The 16,685-nt window shown below is 40.8% G+C and overlaps 2 protein-coding genes across 3 annotated transcripts; both read right to left on the reverse strand.

Annotated features, from left to right (window-relative positions):
• Window positions 1-3,337: 3,337 nt before the first annotated feature.
• On the reverse strand, window positions 3,338-6,710 carry LOC115740299 (serine/threonine/tyrosine-protein kinase HT1-like). Its single transcript, XM_030673779.1, has 6 exons — window positions 6,448-6,710; window positions 5,603-5,735; window positions 4,803-4,998; window positions 4,077-4,195; window positions 3,779-3,934; window positions 3,338-3,643 (listed from the first exon to the last, which is right to left on the reverse strand). The coding sequence occupies exons 1-6, from the start codon at window positions 6,708-6,710 to the stop codon at window positions 3,338-3,340; spliced, it is 1,173 nt and encodes a 390-aa protein (XP_030529639.1).
• A 4,556-nt stretch (window positions 6,711-11,266) lies between these two features.
• Window positions 11,267-16,374, reverse strand: LOC115740194 (homeobox-leucine zipper protein ATHB-40). Of its 2 annotated transcripts, XM_048281197.1 has the most exons (4): window positions 16,354-16,374; window positions 13,364-13,470; window positions 12,950-13,269; window positions 11,267-11,807 (listed from the first exon to the last, which is right to left on the reverse strand). In XM_048281197.1, the coding sequence occupies exons 2-4, from the start codon at window positions 13,443-13,445 to the stop codon at window positions 11,592-11,594; spliced, it is 618 nt and encodes a 205-aa protein (XP_048137154.1). In that variant the 5' UTR covers window positions 13,446-13,470; window positions 16,354-16,374; the 3' UTR covers window positions 11,267-11,591. The 2 variants fall into 2 exon arrangements, with proteins under 2 accessions (XP_048137154.1, XP_048137150.1); XM_048281193.1 differs by lacking the exon at window positions 16,354-16,374 and having other exon boundaries at window positions 13,364-13,506.
• Window positions 16,375-16,685: the final 311 nt, after the last annotated feature.

Here is a 16,685-nt window from a genome sequence, read left to right on the forward strand (position 1 = left end):
CTATTCATTATTAACTAAATTTCTAAAACATTAAGGGTATGTTCGGTGTCGCGGAACAAAAAAGATGGAGGAAATAAAATTGAAACGAGACGAAATGGGATGAAAGGATAGTTTAAGTAATAATAGAGTGGAAAGGAATAGAAATTCCGACAAATCTTATTTTGAATTTACTAAAAAACTGTAAAATTTCATCAAAACACCGTATAAGAATTTGCCAAACTTAATTCTAAAGCAAGGCAAATCAATAAAAAATGATTGTAAAGCGATTTATTTAACTAAGCTACTAATTTATACCATGCAATATGTCGCGACCTCGCCTTCGGCCTCCCGCGGAGGGTCCGGCGGGGTTTAAAGGTATTGCCATAGGTCAATGGCGTGGACTCTCCCAAGTCCTACCTCGCGTGACATTGGATTTCTTTTTATTGATTAGCAAATTAAAGTGTTATTAAGAGTCGCCACTAGCCTATTGGGGTCGGCTAGAAACCAATCGAGACGCGGGAGGGTTATCTCAATTCCTACGCAACCGGAGCTTCTAGGTTCGGGGACTTGTTTACGCTAACTAGATAATTAGCGCCCTTTCGGTACCTAACTAGTTGATATTTCTTAAGGTGATCACACATTCTGCATATCATTTTAAACTCACCAGGTATCTAACAAGTACTAAATGATCATGCATAATGTTTTTCCATCATTTCGTGCAATTACCTATTTATCCTTAACCTAGCATATAGGGAAAGCGATTAACAGACGATTTTTCAAAAGACAATATTGTAAACACTTAATCAGGTAAATATGCCAAATAAAGATCGGGATAAGCACATGCAGACCAAATCTATGATGACGATATTTAAACAAATAATTTCGACGCGAAGGTCGAATTACAACGATTATCAGGCCGGATTGGACATCGGTCTTCAATCAACGCCAATTTTAGGCATGAAAATTCAAATTAGGGGTAAAAAGGTCAAAGAAAGCATTTTTCTAATTTTCTGAAATTTTTATGATTTTTTTGAATTTTTATTTATTTTTTGAATTTTTTATTTTTTATTTATTTTATTAATATTTTATTAGAGGGAACCGGGCCCGGGTCGGGTTCTCGGACCCGGGCCTGGATCAGGCCGTTGGACCCGTTCGGGCCCGGGAGAGAGGACCCGAACCGGGCCTAATTGCAAAAAAGAAGCTCAGGCCCACTCTCCCAATCTCCTATTCTTTTTCTCTTCACTTCGGGCCCGACTCCGGCACAGGCCCAGCCCCTTCTCTTTTTCTTCTCAGCCAGCCCGACCTCCACTTCTTCGGCCTTCAACTTGGGCCCGAGTCTAGCTAGGAAATAAAACAGGCCCAAATCCCTTTCATTTCCCCACGCCAGCCCAACCTTCACTTCTTCATTCCACGCCAGCCCAACCTTCCTTTTCTTCATTCTACGCCAGCCCAACCTTCCTTTTCTTTTTCTTTCATGCCAGCCCATTCTCCTCTTCTTCTTTTTTTCCTCAGCCCGTCCGATCAGAAATGGCCAACAAAAACGTGAACCAGCCCCCCATTTTCACTGTTCACCGTCCTCTTCGTTGCGTCTGCAACGTGTACCGCGACACCGGCTTCGTCTACGGCCGTGACCAAGCCTCGACGCCGCTGGTCTTCGCTCGCCCGCGTCGCCTAAGTTCGGACTCGCGTCGCCTTCGTTCGGAATCGCGTCGCCTAAGCTCGGACTCGCGTCGCCTAAGCTCGGACTCGCGTCGCCTTCTTTCGGACTCGCGTCGCCTAAGCTCGGACTCGCGTCGCCTTCGTTCGGACTCGCGTCGCCATCGTTCGGACTCGCGTCGCCTAAGCTCGGACTCGCGTCGCCTTCGTTCGGACTCGCGTCGCCTTCAAACCAAACTCACAGTTATTTCCGGACATCACGCGCAAACACTGGTGCCGCTTGGTTCACCGCCATGACCCGCTTGTGCTCCGCCTTCACTTACATGCGCGTCGCCACTGCGCACATTTTTATTGCATTTTTTTTTTTGTAAAAGTTTCTCCTCTCTTTTCAGGGTCCAGTTCACGTTTCTTCTGTCTTTGACACTTCTTCATTTGCCAATTCAAGTACCACATGCAGAGAGTAAGTCACCATTTAAACTTAAGGCTTTCAGTTTGAACAAACAGTTTTTTTTTTTTTTTACATGGGGAGGGACACGAGACTTCGGCAAACGCAAATGAAGATAACTCGAACCATTAAATCGACAAAATGAATATGCAGCACTGACTAGAAGTCTTAATAGCTACATGAACGACTCGCCGGGCCAAAGAAACTATCGGTCCCGGCCCGGCGAGCCTTCAAGAATGAGAACCGAGCCAACCAAGGTAAACCAGACAAAAACCAACCTGAATGGGCTCGATCACTGTCAAACGGTCGCCGATAAACGGCGGGCGGCAACTAGATCGCTTCCCCTTCCTTTTTTTTTCCTTGCGCCTAAGCTTCTCTTTCTTTTTAGCGCCGAACCCTTAGCCAGCCATCCTCTCCTCCCTTATATTCTGCTGCTGCCTCCTTCCCCAAGCTTCCATATGTGGACGAGAGTAAAATTCGGCTGATGGAGACGTGGGTTGGTGAAAGGCCATGTGAATTGTGCGGTGAAAGTGTGAGTGACGTGATAGTGTGCAGAATATGAGTGCACGTGAGGGAGTGACGTGAGTGGGTGGGGCTAGCTTGTAGAAGAAAAAGAGAGATAAGGTAGGCTTGGGCCTTTGAAGAAGAAATAAGAAATAAAGGGTAGTTGGGCTAAAAGAGAGAGAGGGAGACCATTTTGGCTGGGATAGAAAATAAAAGGGAATGGGCAGAATGGTAGAAAGAAGGGCCCGACGCAAAATTTTTTTTTATTTGCTTCTTTTTATTATTTTTTTTATTTCACAATTAGATAAGAAAAAAATGCATACTTACTAATTAGACATATTCTATTTGATAAAGGAAATAAAATACGGGACCGCTAAAATTAGGTGTCAACACAATATGCTTCTAAGATAGATTTTTGTTAAAGAACATAAAGAGACATAATCAAATACTACCGACGACAGTAAAAGCAAGCTCAGAATATTTATAAGCAAAGCCAACCCCTGTACGAAACATGCAGATGGAAGTACCAATCAAACCCAAAAAAAAGAAGCCAAAGTCAAAGTTTGACTCACCCGCCAAAAAAAAACGCAAAGTCAAAGTCAAACACACAATAGTCAAACTTCAGCGATTTTATGTAGGATCGAAATCAGTCGGCTAATCCAATCCACGAGCAAGAACTTAAAAAGAAGAAGAAGAAGATGATGTCTCTCTCTCTGCACAGAGTTTCTGTGCGGAGCGCAGAGGCAAAAGCACTCACTTAGCCACTTTGCACGAGCAGGCATAATACAAGCAGTCGCGAACGGTCGGCAAGAAGCCGCCGCTCTTCTTTTGCTTGCCCTCCTTGGGCGCCTCCACAATCATCGCCTTCTCGACATCCTCGTCGGCTTCCTTGGCCAGTCCTGCCCCCGCCTCGGCTCGGCTCACCAGTTTGTCGAGGACGCCAGAGAGAAAGCCCGTTACTTCCGTGAACTCGGGGCGGCAGCTCGGGTCGTGCGCCCAGCAGGACTGCAGTAGAGGGATGATCTCCCGGGGAATGGACTCCACACTGGGCCTAATGCTCTGAAACAAAAAAACGTACATCTTAGGAATTACCGACCCTTCAAGAAAATTACCGTCGCGGGGCTCGAAGAATTTTTTTGCCCTAAGTCGGGACGGACGGTTCCTCAAGTGAGAATTCAAAAGTGTGATACGTACTCGGCATGTGTCGTAGGCCGCGAGTACATGGCTCCTCCCCTGGAATGGGGTCGTGTTGGTGAGCAGCTCCCACAGAATCAGGGAGAAGCTGAAGACATCCACCTTGTGATCATAGTGCCTCCTTGTTCCCCTAGGGCATGGTTCAATGCTGTACAGCTGAACTCATAGAGAAGACCCAAAAGAGAAAAAGAGGACAAGAACATAAAATGAAAGACTGAATTAGCTGATATTTTTCTAATTAAAAGAGCTGGCATCAATCAATAAATTGGTATTGAAAAATAATTTGAAGTATATATACCTCTGGGGCCATCCACCTATAAGTGCCCATTTCACCGGTCATTTCAGTGGATACTTCTCTAGCAAGCCCAAAATCTGCCAGCTTAAGATGCTTCTTGTCCTCCGTCAGGAGCAGATTGCCTAGGCAGTATCAGTTTGGCAAGGGTATATAATATAAATTCTCAGAATCCATCTATATCTACTTGATATGATCCGTTTGAGGTAAAGCCCTAACGACATTAGTAATAAATCGTGGCATGTATTCAAACCCTAAACTGTATCGGCATGGGTATATGATATAAATTCTTAGAATCCATTTATGTCTACTTAATATGATCCATTCGAGGTAAAACCCTAATGACAGTAGTAATAACATGCCCTACACCGAATCGGCAAGGGGATATGATGTAAATTCTCAGAATCCATCTATATCTATCTACTATAATCCATTCGAGGTAAAATCCTAACGGTAGTAGTAACAAATCACGGCATGCATTCAAATCCTAAACTGTGTCGGCAAGGGTATATGATACAAATATATCTACCGAATATGAACCATTCGATGTAAAACCTTAGCGACATTAGATATAAATCGCGGCATGTGTTCGAACCCTAAGCCATGCTGGCAACAAACCCGGGGTGGTCCTAGAGCGATTGCCAAAGGGTCTCACTGAAGTTTGAAACACGAATGCGAAAGAACACCAGATGGAAGTAGCAGAAAAAAAGAATGAAATGATACATCACGTACTTGGCTTGAGGTCTCGGTGGATGATGTTGTTAGCATGCAGATACTCCATGGCTCCAGCAATGTCGAGTGCGAAGCCAATGGAGAGCTTCAGATCCAGAAGCTGGGGCCGAATGCTGGTCAGATGCTTGTGGAGATTGCCATCTCTCATCAGCTCAGTCACAATCAGCATCACTGGTTCCGCTCTAGCCCCCACAAACTTGTGTTCCAATAAACAAAGAAAATAGGGACAAAAAAAGAGAGAGTTAAATCACTAGCATTCTCAATATTTTGGTTTAATTAGGAACTCAAAAAGAATGTAGATTTACATCGAAAGTTGAATTTTAGAGAAGTCTTGGCAATTGCTACAAGCTCGCCTACGCCTACACTAAGACTAAAGTCGTATGCATTTACATATGGAGCTTCGACAGTAGCTAGATCTAGAGAGAAATTATGTGCATTACTACCTACATTCATGCATACCTTCCATACCAAAGCTAACACGATTAATAGCATCAGCCTAAGTACTAATCACACGACCTTGTCTATCAATTACAGGTTGATTGTATTGAAGATGTTTATGCCATAAGTTTCAAGACCGAGACTTGCCATTCAAAGAACGATGGTATTATGCATGATATTTTATATCAAATTGAGGCCAACGACGACGGGCATTGTGTATATATAATGCCGAATATTCTTCGAAAATTCGACATAAAATGAAAATGAATGTGCTCGTACTCAAAGGAACGAAGTATAAACTTGATTTAATTGTAGGGAAAAGAAACGTTGCCATCAATTTAAACTAAATCGAGAATGTATACCTTCACAATGTTTTGGTGGGTGGACCTGGAGAGAATCATTACCTCCCTTCTGAATCTCTCTTTGTAATCATCATTAGTCAGTGATTCTCCATAAGGCCGTATGATTTTCACTGCGACTGACCTGGAATCGTACCTGAAATGTGGGGTTCGGAGCATTATGTTTATATTTAAAAAAAAATTGGAACTTTAATTTAATATCTATATCTCAAAAAAATTGGGATTCAAAATTTAACAGATAGCCCAGTGAATCTTTTCACAACACATTGTGTTGTGTTGTTTTGTTGGGGGTTGGAAAGACCTCGCACCAATCATGGCCAATCCAAATTCAATTTTCGTTATCCGAAAATCTGAGTGGACCGTTACGGAACACGCTTTTGGACGTATCAATAACGGTGTTATAACCACGTATTAGGTGACTGATCCGCGGGAGATTGACGAACGACCGACCACCAGACCATTAGTGCAATTAGATTTCTCCGTATCTAAAAGGCTATTACTCAATCTGTCAATTCTGCTATCGTCGTCCACGTGGAAACGGTTCCCCACTGAAGCTTTTAACTATACAATTCACATGTGATTTTCCTGCGCCGATCCAATCAATTGATTTTGCATGCCAAAGATGAAAACTAAGATTTAACACTAGAATGTCGGGGATAGATCTAAGAAAAACGAGGTTTCAGATAAAAATGATTTCTTTCTAGCCAAATAGGATTGACGAATTCTCAAAAGGGAGAGGGAAGGAGGGAAATCAAGAGCAAGCAAAATAGAATATCCAAACCATAGCTTAAAAATGGGTTTATGAACCAATTTTTAACTTAGAGGAGCAAGGAGAACGAGGAACCTACAGTCCTTCAAAGACTATGGAGTGATGACCTTCTCCAATCATTTTACCGACATACACCTCGCTTAGATCGATGAGCAGGCTCTCCTCGATCTCGACCGGACCATCATCGGCGCCGCCCTCACCGTTGCCATTGCCTCCATCGGTCCTGAATCTAAAAAGAGCTCTCCGGATGTTGTCTACGGAGAGACTGACGAGCTCTTCTTCTCGAGACGACCTGTGGTACAACACCGACAATGGAACGAGTTCACTAGGCCGCTGCTCCATAATTACGTTGCTGCAGAGACAAAAAGGTAAAAAATGGTGGCTGTTTTGGAAATGAGAGCGACTTATATAGAATAGAGATGCAATGAGGGGAACTAGAGTTTAATTTGATGGTAACATGCACTATTATTTTTGAATTTTGATTATTGCTTTGTGTGATGTTACTAAACTTTTCGGAAAATAATTGGATGCACGACTTTAAGGATTTGTTTTGCCATATTAGGTCGATACAAGGATAAGGGTCGAATTTGGTATGGTAGCCATAAATGGGATTGTAAGGGAAGCCAGAGAAGGAAAAGTTAAGGTATCCTAATTTGCATCATGCATGATTAGGTATTCATTAATGATTAATTAACAATAGGGATAAGCTCAATAAGGATATGAAGTGATGACATTTTCCATAACAATAAAAATGAGGGTCAAAGTAAATTTTGCCTCAAATAAGGTCATGAAGTGACCAATTTAGTTTTAAATAAGGCCTTAAACTCACGGATCAACCAAATTTTCATGACAGATGAGCCGGTGCATCTTGAGATGCACGGGCTCATTGGTCGGCAAAGAATTGGCGAAATCAACTACTTAAAAAAAATGAAATACGTTAATCGAATGTCAGATTTGTTTTTTCGTTTACATGATTATGTTGTCCGATTACGTATTTTTTTTCACAACAGCTAAAGTCGATTATTAGGAGATAAATTTACAATAAACGGTCGGGGATTTACACACATCCTAGGGCAATAATTGCTGGTAATTAACCAGTGACTACACACTGATTAAACCCCCTCCATGCCTTAAAAGGTAAGCATTTTGCGGCATGTAATTAAATGTGGCAAAATGGGTATAAAACCCATATCTAATGATGTAGGTCATTAATGAGTTGTCTTAAATTTTAAAAACAGGCTTAAGCTGATCCGGTAAATAAATGCCTAGCAATTTAACGGGTCTTAAATGAGTAAATGACTGACTCATTTTGAATATATGAAAAATATAGGACTTTTTCACCTATCTTCTGGTAGTAAATAAAATACCCAATATATCAAGTGGAGTTGGAAATGTCATGAAAGTTCTTATAATTGTACAATTTTTTCAAAGTTTTATGATATTTTATAATTTTTTATTCTTCTTTTTTCCTAAAAGTGACCGCTTGTATCGCTCGAAATAATTAGCCAATAAAAAAATTCCTATTTAAACATTTTCATGGGGGATGAAAATACTTTTCATTTAATCATTTCTATCAACAATATGCTCCACCATTTTTTGAAATCATTCATTTATATCAACAATATGAGCCACATGTGAGCCCCGGATCGTAGGGATCGGCGGGGCCTTGAGCTCGCCGTCCCGCGTCATGGTAGATCATCGGGTCACCGGCCGTCGCCGAGGTCCGCATTCGGGGAAGGAGGGAGGAAGCAGCGACAAGCAGAGGAAGGAGGAGGAAGAAGGAGAAAACAAAAGGAGAAAAAAGAAGAAAAGAAAAGAAAAGAAAATTTAAAAATAAAAAATAAAATTTTGAATTTTTTTAAAAATAAATAAATAATGAAAAGAAAGTAAAAAATTAATTATAAAGAAAGGAAATATGAAAAAGAGGAGGAAGGAAATATAAGGAAAATATTTTCCTCTTTTGAAAAAAAAGAAAAATATTTTCCTCACTTTTGAAGTGTTTTTTCCACGAATGAAAAATGTTTTCCTAAATTAGCTTATTTTTCGCGAACCAAAAGCCTAAAAATCCAAAAAACCTTTCCCTGAAAGTTGTTTTCTGCGAGAGTTTTGCGAAAAATGTAAGGTTTTCTGAAAACATTTTTTGGAAAGTTACTTTCTAGGAAAATGACAATATTTTTCATTATTTGGCTAAATTATGAAAAGGACCCGGAAAATGTTTTCCGTCATTTGGTATGGAAAATCAAATTTGATTTTCCTCAATGAACTCCTTTTAATAATTTTTTTTCTTTTCATTTTTTAATTTTTTAAAATTGAATATTTATTTATTTGTCTTTTTTCCTTTTTCTCTTTTATTTTTTTTATTTTTATTTTTATTCCTTTCTAGTTTTGTCTAGCAATGGGCCGCAAGCAAGCTCTAGGCTTGGTCGGTCTCAGGCTTGCCCGAGGCGAGGGAGCCACGAGCTTGCCAAAGTCGACCGCGACAATTGTCGGATTCTTTCTTTAAAATTAATTTTTTAATTAATGTGGTTGCAATTGTCGAATTCCAACCAGACCCGTCCACTTTTTTTTAACTTGAATCTACGTCTGTCTGCGTTGGGGTGAGCATGGTCTCGATGGGTAGGTTCCATATCTAGAACCCGAAACCTACCTTGTTGTAATCAATTCCTAGTTTTTGGAACTTGGAACCTACTCTTTTGTTCTTGGAACATGTTTTGGAACCTATACTATTTTTTGGGTCTGGTTCAAAGGTCTACCCGAAAACATATTTTTCTTTTGTTTCTTTTTGTAATTTCATTTTTTCCAGCAAAATAATTTGAGTAGCACTGAAACGATTTAAAGTAAAAGATTGAATAATAAAACTAACTATTCGCCAAAAGCAATAATCCCTAACATGAGCAATAGAAATTACAATACACTAAAAACAAAGGAAGTGAGGCAATCGAGGCTAAGGTTTCTTTATTTAAAAAAATAGCTAAAAATCGCTTCCAAAACCGTTTCCGTTCCCAGGTGGGTCTTCACTTGGAATAGGGAACTAGATCAGTTTCAAGCGGTTCCCAAAAATTAGAAATTGTAGCCAAACCAATTTGAAGAGAAATCGATTCCCCGACCTATTTTTCGGGTGGTTCGATCAGATTTTTTGGGTAAATCAGGTCCGATTGCACACCCATAATCTGCGTGCTTTTGTGGGGTTGAGTTTAATCAATATCTGATGAGTGGTGCTATTTATATTATTTCCTTAGCGATTCCTTAAGTTTCACAAAAATATTTTGTGCTGCACGAGTTTTATTGGAGAAGCTCCATCTTGAGCTCGTCGGCCCGCGTCATGGCCGATAGGCGAGCGGCCAACCATCACCGAGATATGTGGTACGTAGTGTCGGAGAAAGGAGGAAGGAGCGGCGGGTAGAAGAAGGAGAAGGAGAAGCAAAAGAAAAAGAAAAAGAGAAAGAGAAAAGAAAGTAAAAAAATAATTATAAAGAAAGGAAGTGTGAAAGAGAGGAGGAAGGAAATATAAGGAAAATATTTTCTTCTTTTTTTAAAAAAGAGGAAAATATTTTCCTCGCTTTTAAAGAAGTTTAATGTTTTTCTAGACTGACTTATTTTTCGCGATCCAAATGCTGAAAAATCTGGAACGTTTTTCAAGAAGTTATTTTCCAAGAAACAAAGGGTGGCTCTGCTTATTTAACAACTCTCGGAAAAATATTTTTCGAATTTTCCGCCGTTTGGTTCGCAAAAAATAAATTAGTGTAGGAAAATATTTTTTACCTATGGCGAAAACCCTTTCAAAAAATTAGGGGAAATATTTTCCTCTTTTTTCCTTACTAATCTCTTTCACCTTTCCTTTCTATGGCGATTTTGTAAAAAGTATTTTCCACGACTGCTGTCAGATGTTTGACATTCGAAACAATTTGGTTGCATAAATAATTCCAAAGCACACGTACTGTCCATTCTATGGCGATTTTGTAAGTTGACTAATGTTGCGGACAAAAACAAAAGATTGGGTAACAGAAGAGATGAGAGACCTCAGACTCAAGACGGCGTTTTTCTCCCACGACGCCCTCGTGGGCGGACCTCAGCTTGGTATCCTCCACCTTCGGCTTCTTGCTCCTCCACCGGGCCCTCCTGTTCCGAAACCATACCGCGACTTGCCGCCAGCTCGTCCTTCCTTTTCCGACTCGAGCTTGTGCTCATCCCCGAAGTTCCGACTCAAGGAGGGCCCACTTGCTCCTTGGTCGCTGCTCAGCTTCCACTTCCCCTCTGTCCCGGCCCTCCGTCCCTCCTCTCGGGGTCCTTTGCTCTTCTTCTGCCTCCGCGTTAAGCCCCACTGTTCTCGTGAACATCGGTGCGTAGAAATTTGCGTGCGCAAAAACAAAAAAAAAGGTTAAGATTACGGCTGTATAAATATGATAGTATTTGGTTGATATGGGATCGGTCTTTTTAGGCTCTATCTATTTAGCGAAAAATGAACGATCTGAAAAATATTTTTCTAAGAAAGATGACTTATATTTAGACATAAATTGTTGTCGATAATAAAAGTATTTTTCATTGATTGATCATTCTAACCTATACAAACAATCACTTCCAGAAAAATGATCTCCAAATCATTCATTTTCTGCAAAACAGACGGACCACAGGGTAGGCTGTGTGAGGAAGCAGTGATAGGTTGGGGCCTAAAGGTTCGACGGACTCTGATTTCGGATGCTTCCACGAACATGGTACGTTCGACGGGCATCGTTTGTAACGGCACGATAATATATTCGTACGACGCATACCCAAATGGTCCGCGACGCATCAGATCCATTTGCCGTTTGGATCCCGCTGCGACCTCTTATGTCAGCGGAACAGAAAGGCATGGGTAACGATACAATCTCGGGTCAAAAGTTTTGACTTAAAGTAAAAAATGTTCAAACTGATTTGATCTCTAATTAACTGAATAGAGTTAATCATGTCAATACAACGGGCTCCTTCCATCCCAAGTTGACTCCACCACGAACTCGAGATGTTCAAAGCTCTACAAAATTCGATCGTCGATGGTTACCGATCGAACCATGTAAATCCGGCGTCAGATTAGTTTCCTTGTTCGGCTTATCATCTTGTCCAGCTACGTATATTACGCGACGGCTAAAGTCAATTACCACAAGACAGATTTTTACATTGGACGGTCAGTATCCACACGCATCCTAGAGCAATAATTTGCTTAATTAGTAATTAACCACTAACTAGTGACTACACATATAGATTGAACCACTCCATGCCTTGGAGGTAAGCATTCTGTGGCGTGCAATACAACCCATCTTGCTCATCACATTCTTCAGCAACTCCAGAATCTCCCCAGAAGGGATTGTCCACAGCATCGATGGTGGCCGAGGAACGCGGGCTGTTGCTGGAGAGCCTCTTCATCTCCATCTCCGCCTCCGAAAGCTGTTCCTTAAGCTTCAGAACCTGCAAATAATAAACGAAACGCAAGCATCAATACTTTGGGGGTGCTTAAGGACATGATAGATCATACTTAGGTGAGGCATAAATCCCGAGCCGGAGATAGAACAAAAGAAACGGCGTTCACGGGCGACCCTATGTGGCCTTCTGAGAGGCCCCGCACAAGTCTGGTCGAGTGCGGTCGAACGATCTCGGGGGGACATTTCGAGTTTGAGAGCGTGCTTGATTAATTACGAAATACGAGATAAATTTGAAGGCGGCTTCGACATAAACTGCGGCAAAATTTTGACCCCACATCCATGTTTGAGGTTTTAATTCCGCACAAATGAAATGCCTAATTACTCCTGAAATAAGAGCTCAATCTTGTCGATGAATACTAGGGCATCGCCTTAGCCCCCTCTCTTTCCTTCACTTTAATCAGCACAATTTGCTACTCGGAAGAACCTCGGATATCAGTTCAATAAGGTTTAATCATGAACGGGGGTCATGACCTAACTAAACTTGTATATCCAACATAAGAAAATCTCCATACAAAAGTTAAACTATTTCTGAAAAAAAAAATTATAAATTTAATTTCGTGTCGGGATGTGCAAAAATTTGGTGACGCGGATTAGTTCCAAAGTACACATGTCATCCATCCGACTCGACGATTTAGGTAAGTTATTATTAATCCATTTTTCTTTTTATCTATTGTCCAAAATTCGTTTCCACACTCTGGAATTCTGATTAACTAAAAGAAGGAAAGAAGGATTCGTGCTTTAGTGTCGAAGAATTCATTTATGAATCATGCGTTTTTCTCGTTCCCAAAAAGGACATCAAGTCAGATAAAAATCGGATTCACATGATATCATCAAATGATACAAGTCTTGGATAAGAATCTACAACGCGCTAGAATGCCCCGATTGACGATACATGATATTTACGAGCACAGTGGAAAAAAAAAGGGGGAAATATTTTGGGCCCGATTGTTTTCAGTTAAAAATAAGTTAAAAGTACATAATTATTTTCGCTGTTGAAATTTTAGAATATTACTCGTGTTTCAAAATAAAGAAAATGTCAAAAAAACACACCAGCAAAAAAGAAAAAATTGGAAGCAAAAAAAAAAAAAGGATTTGAATAACTGAAGAGAATAGAGGGAGGGATGAGACCTCAGACTCAAGACGGCATTTCTCAACGACGGCGGTCTCGTGGACGGACTTCAGCTTGGCGTACTCCTCCTCCAGCTTCTTGCTCTTCCACCGGGCCCTCCTGTTCTGGAACCACACCGCCACCTGCCGTGGGTCGAGCCCCAGCTCCGCTGCCAGCCTGTCCTTCCGCTCCACCTCCAGCTTGTGCTCGTCCCCGAAGTTCCGCTCCAGGAGCTCCACCTGCTCCGCGCTCAGCTTCCGCTTCCCCCGTCCCTCCCCTCCGCCGCCCCCGCCCTCGGGTCCTTTGCTCCTCTTCCGCCTCCGCCGCGGCAGCTTCTCCCCTGCGCCAAAAAAGCCACGTTGTTCTCGTCAGCATGAGTGCGCAGAAATAACTACCCGTCCACCCAAAAAAGGGAAAAATCTGCCAGTAATGACCTTGTGGAGGAGCTAATCGGGTGAACACTCCAGGGTAGAGCTGAGAAATGAGTTCCATGTCATCTTCGCTCAGGTCGTCCATGGCGGCGCTCTCTCTCTCTCTCTCTCTTTGCTTGTTTGGTTGAGTAGTAGTGACGAGGCTCTGGTCCCCTCCGACTGAAGAGTTGGGTTGATTAAGGAGATGACTTTTATAGAGCTGTAGTTTGAAAGTACCCCCAAATATGCATTGAAATCTCGCTTTTGCCACTCGTGGGGGGACAGAAAAACTTAACACACCCTCAAGACTCGAGAGCGTATCATATGTTGATGTCAGCCAAGTCAATCAATCGCTACCTTGCTTATTAAAAAGTTTAATGACACTAAGACGATGATTGATTTGGATGGACGTAGAAAATTGTATTTGGAAATCAATAGATGAAATTTGCGAGACATTCGTAAATATCATTCCATCTGTGTCGATCAAGAATTCATCGAATGAATAGCAAAAAACAGCAGATTCATGGATTTCAAATACTGCTCAATTTGGAGATGCCTCGTCTCTCTAGTTGTCTTTCTCAGCATTGAACAATCGATTGGAAAAAAAACCATGGTGCGTGTGCAATTTATTCGTATGCAAGAGCATAGCGTGACCGGCACCAATTCTTGGTACTTGATGTTGCTAAATAAACGAACAATTCAGGGTCGAACTCAAATTGGACGTTGACAACCCAAAATGATGATAACAAAATCATAGATTAGTCAAGGAAGAAATTGCAATTGTAATATCAACATCTCTACGGACTCCATGACGTTTATGAGCGAGGGAAGTCTTGATATTTAAGTACCAAACTTGGGTATTTTTCTTTTGTCCTAATGTAACACGCAAACGTTGTGTTGAAATGCACTTGATCTATTGCGATACCATGTGCGAATTTGATTTATACGATGAATCAAGTGAAGGGAAAAAGTCGATTTTAGTTGATAATATCGTTCGAGAGCGTGCAGTACACACCTTGATGTGTGAACGAATGGTTCGCGAATGGCTAAACATCCCAAAACCGACCACCTCGGTTATAGTAAACTAATTAATAAAAAGGGTTAATCTTGGTGCCTAATCGGGGGTTTGCTCACGTCGTGGAGCGCAGCTTTTGGCTTTAGAGACTTGAAGAATTAATTTAACAATTCGCACAAATTGCATTGCTCAAGATGTACGTGTAAAGTGATCCAAAGTTCCACGATTCACGATTGTGCACGGCCAATGGGAAGCGGAGCAGCAGAGACGGAGATGGAGATAAAGAGAGAGGGTATAGCATTGACTTCTAAGGAAACGGAAGAACAAGCCTAGCTTGGAAAAACTTCCTTTGAGAGTGGAGAGAAAATTTGTCCAAAAAAATCTTTAATCTATTACATTTTTGCCAACTAAGGTCTAAATTGAATCCTAAATATTTGCACGTTTTTGCCAATTGAGACCATCCAACCAATTTTGATTAGAAATCGCTAACGTGGACGCCATCCGTCCTACGTGACACGATCGGCACCGACATGAACATTTTTTAATAATATTTTAATATTTTTTCAAATTTTTTATCATCCTTCTTTACTTTTTTATTTTTTTTATTTTATTTGTTATTTTGTATTTTCCCTTTTTTCCTTCCCACCGTCGGGCCTTGTCGGCCTTGGGCAACGGTCGCCCTCTTCCTCGCCAATCTGACGAAGGGTTGCCCTCACTCAAGGCCAGCGACCTTCACCAACCATTGATGAGGCCCGAAGATGGCCAGGCCGAGGGAAAAAGGAAAAAAGAAAAGAAAAAAAGAACAGAAGGAAAATAGAAAAAAAATAAAAAATACCAAAATATTTTTAAAATTTGTCCACTCTAGCGCTGGCCATGACCTTTTAGGATGGCCTGCGTCCATATAAGCGATTCCAGTCAATTGGCAAAACTTGAAAAAATTTAGGACTCAATTAACAAAATTAAAAGGTTTAAGACCGAATCGGCAAAAACGCAATAAGTTTGGGACTTTTTTTTTATCAATTTTCCCGAGAGTCAAGAGAAAGCCCAAGTTATAGAATCTAGTGTTTGATTATTTTATTGTCGCACAAATTTTTTTTTTTTTTGAATTCCCGGTAGAAAGGGACTTCGCTAAGGAAAAAGCTTTTAATGCTGACCAATATACCTTCTTTTTTCAAATGCTTTTACGAATATGTTTTTTTGATATAGAAGTACGTTTTTTTGGAACTGCCGTGAAAAATTTGAAAATGTTAATCATTTCTCTAGTTGAATGTGAAAGACATCTATTGGTCAAATAATTTCATTTTTTCTTCTTTTATACTGTGTGGATATTGATCTTATTCGAATTTTATTTCATTAACACCCTCTCGCTCGCGCATAGGTATATATAGATAGAGTGAACGTCCATGCTCTTTAAGTTTTATTTCGGTATCTAAAAAGGTCTTGTAATTAGGAAATGGGTTAGCTGCTTCATCTGAGGAACATGTCACCTGGATTCTATCAGTGTTCTATAGCTACCAACGAATGAAATGAAGAAAATATGAGAAGAAAAAATCGCAAAAAGGGGTAAGACAAGAAGGTTGGTTCGATCATATGACTCATCGGACTGGGGCCATCATGTTTCTAACATGGTAGCTAATTCGGGTCAGTTGATTTTACGTCTAATTTACGTCAAGTTTGGATAAGTGACTACACATCTTGTCATGTATCTATTTATAGTGGAAGCATGGAAAAAGTTCTTTTTGCAACCCCATAGTCCTAGACAAGGCCCCTGGTCATGTACTCGAAACCGAAACAAACCCTAGTCGTAGTAGGGATATTATTACTTTTCGTGACTAGAAACTGTGAATTGCGTTATGTTGAAAGAGTTCTTTTCAACGTTTCCTACTTAATATGTATGTTCGCAATATCATTTTGTAGGTTGCACTTGGGCAACCTTCGCTAGCAGCTAATGAGGGTTGCCCGAGCAAGACCTCGGTGTTCGGTTAGGGTTTGGACGAACCTCTCTCTCTCTCTCTCTCTCTCACTTCTTCGAACTTTGGTCATGTTTTGCTAATAAGTTGTCACCAAGCATAAAAATGTCAGTGTCTAATCACGCCCTTAACATCGTTGTGGAAATCCACAAGTAACTAGCTGGAGTCAACACCGGACTTTTTCCATCGAATCATTAGACTATCCCACGATTCCCGCCGTTTGGTTGGTATGTATGGAATTGGTTACTAATACTACTAAGTACTAACCCTAATCAACATCAAAGGTCAACAAAGATTAGCAACTTGATCTTTGTTAATTAGTCAATTCTAGATGACTCGAATAGCCTACCAAAAACATAAA

The sequence above is a fragment of the Rhodamnia argentea genome, chromosome 1, assembly GCF_020921035.1.
Source record: "Rhodamnia argentea isolate NSW1041297 chromosome 1, ASM2092103v1, whole genome shotgun sequence".
NCBI lineage: Eukaryota > Viridiplantae > Streptophyta > Magnoliopsida > Myrtales > Myrtaceae > Rhodamnia > Rhodamnia argentea.

Bases quoted from the DNA above. Each gene is read 5' to 3' on its own strand.
- LOC115740299 (XM_030673779.1), bottom strand. From the start codon at position 6,710: ATGGAGCAGCGGCCTAGTGAACTCGTTCCATTGTCGGTGTTGTACCAC. The intron at 4,196-4,802 runs GTACGTGATGTA...GATACTGCCTAG, and splicing joins CCACCGAGACCTCAAGCCAA to GCAATCTGCTCCTGACGGAG. The intron at 3,935-4,076 runs GTATATATACTT...CTATGAGTTCAG, and splicing joins ATAGGTGGATGGCCCCAGAG to CTGTACAGCATTGAACCATG.
- LOC115740194 (XM_048281197.1), bottom strand. From the start codon at position 13,445: ATGGACGACCTGAGCGAAGATGACATGGAACTCATTTCTCAGCTCTAC. The intron at 13,270-13,363 runs GTCATTACTGGC...TTTTTGGCGCAG, and splicing joins CCGATTAGCTCCTCCACAAG to GGGAGAAGCTGCCGCGGCGG. The intron at 11,808-12,949 runs GTCTCATCCCTC...TATTATTTGCAG, and splicing joins AATGCCGTCTTGAGTCTGAG to GTTCTGAAGCTTAAGGAACA.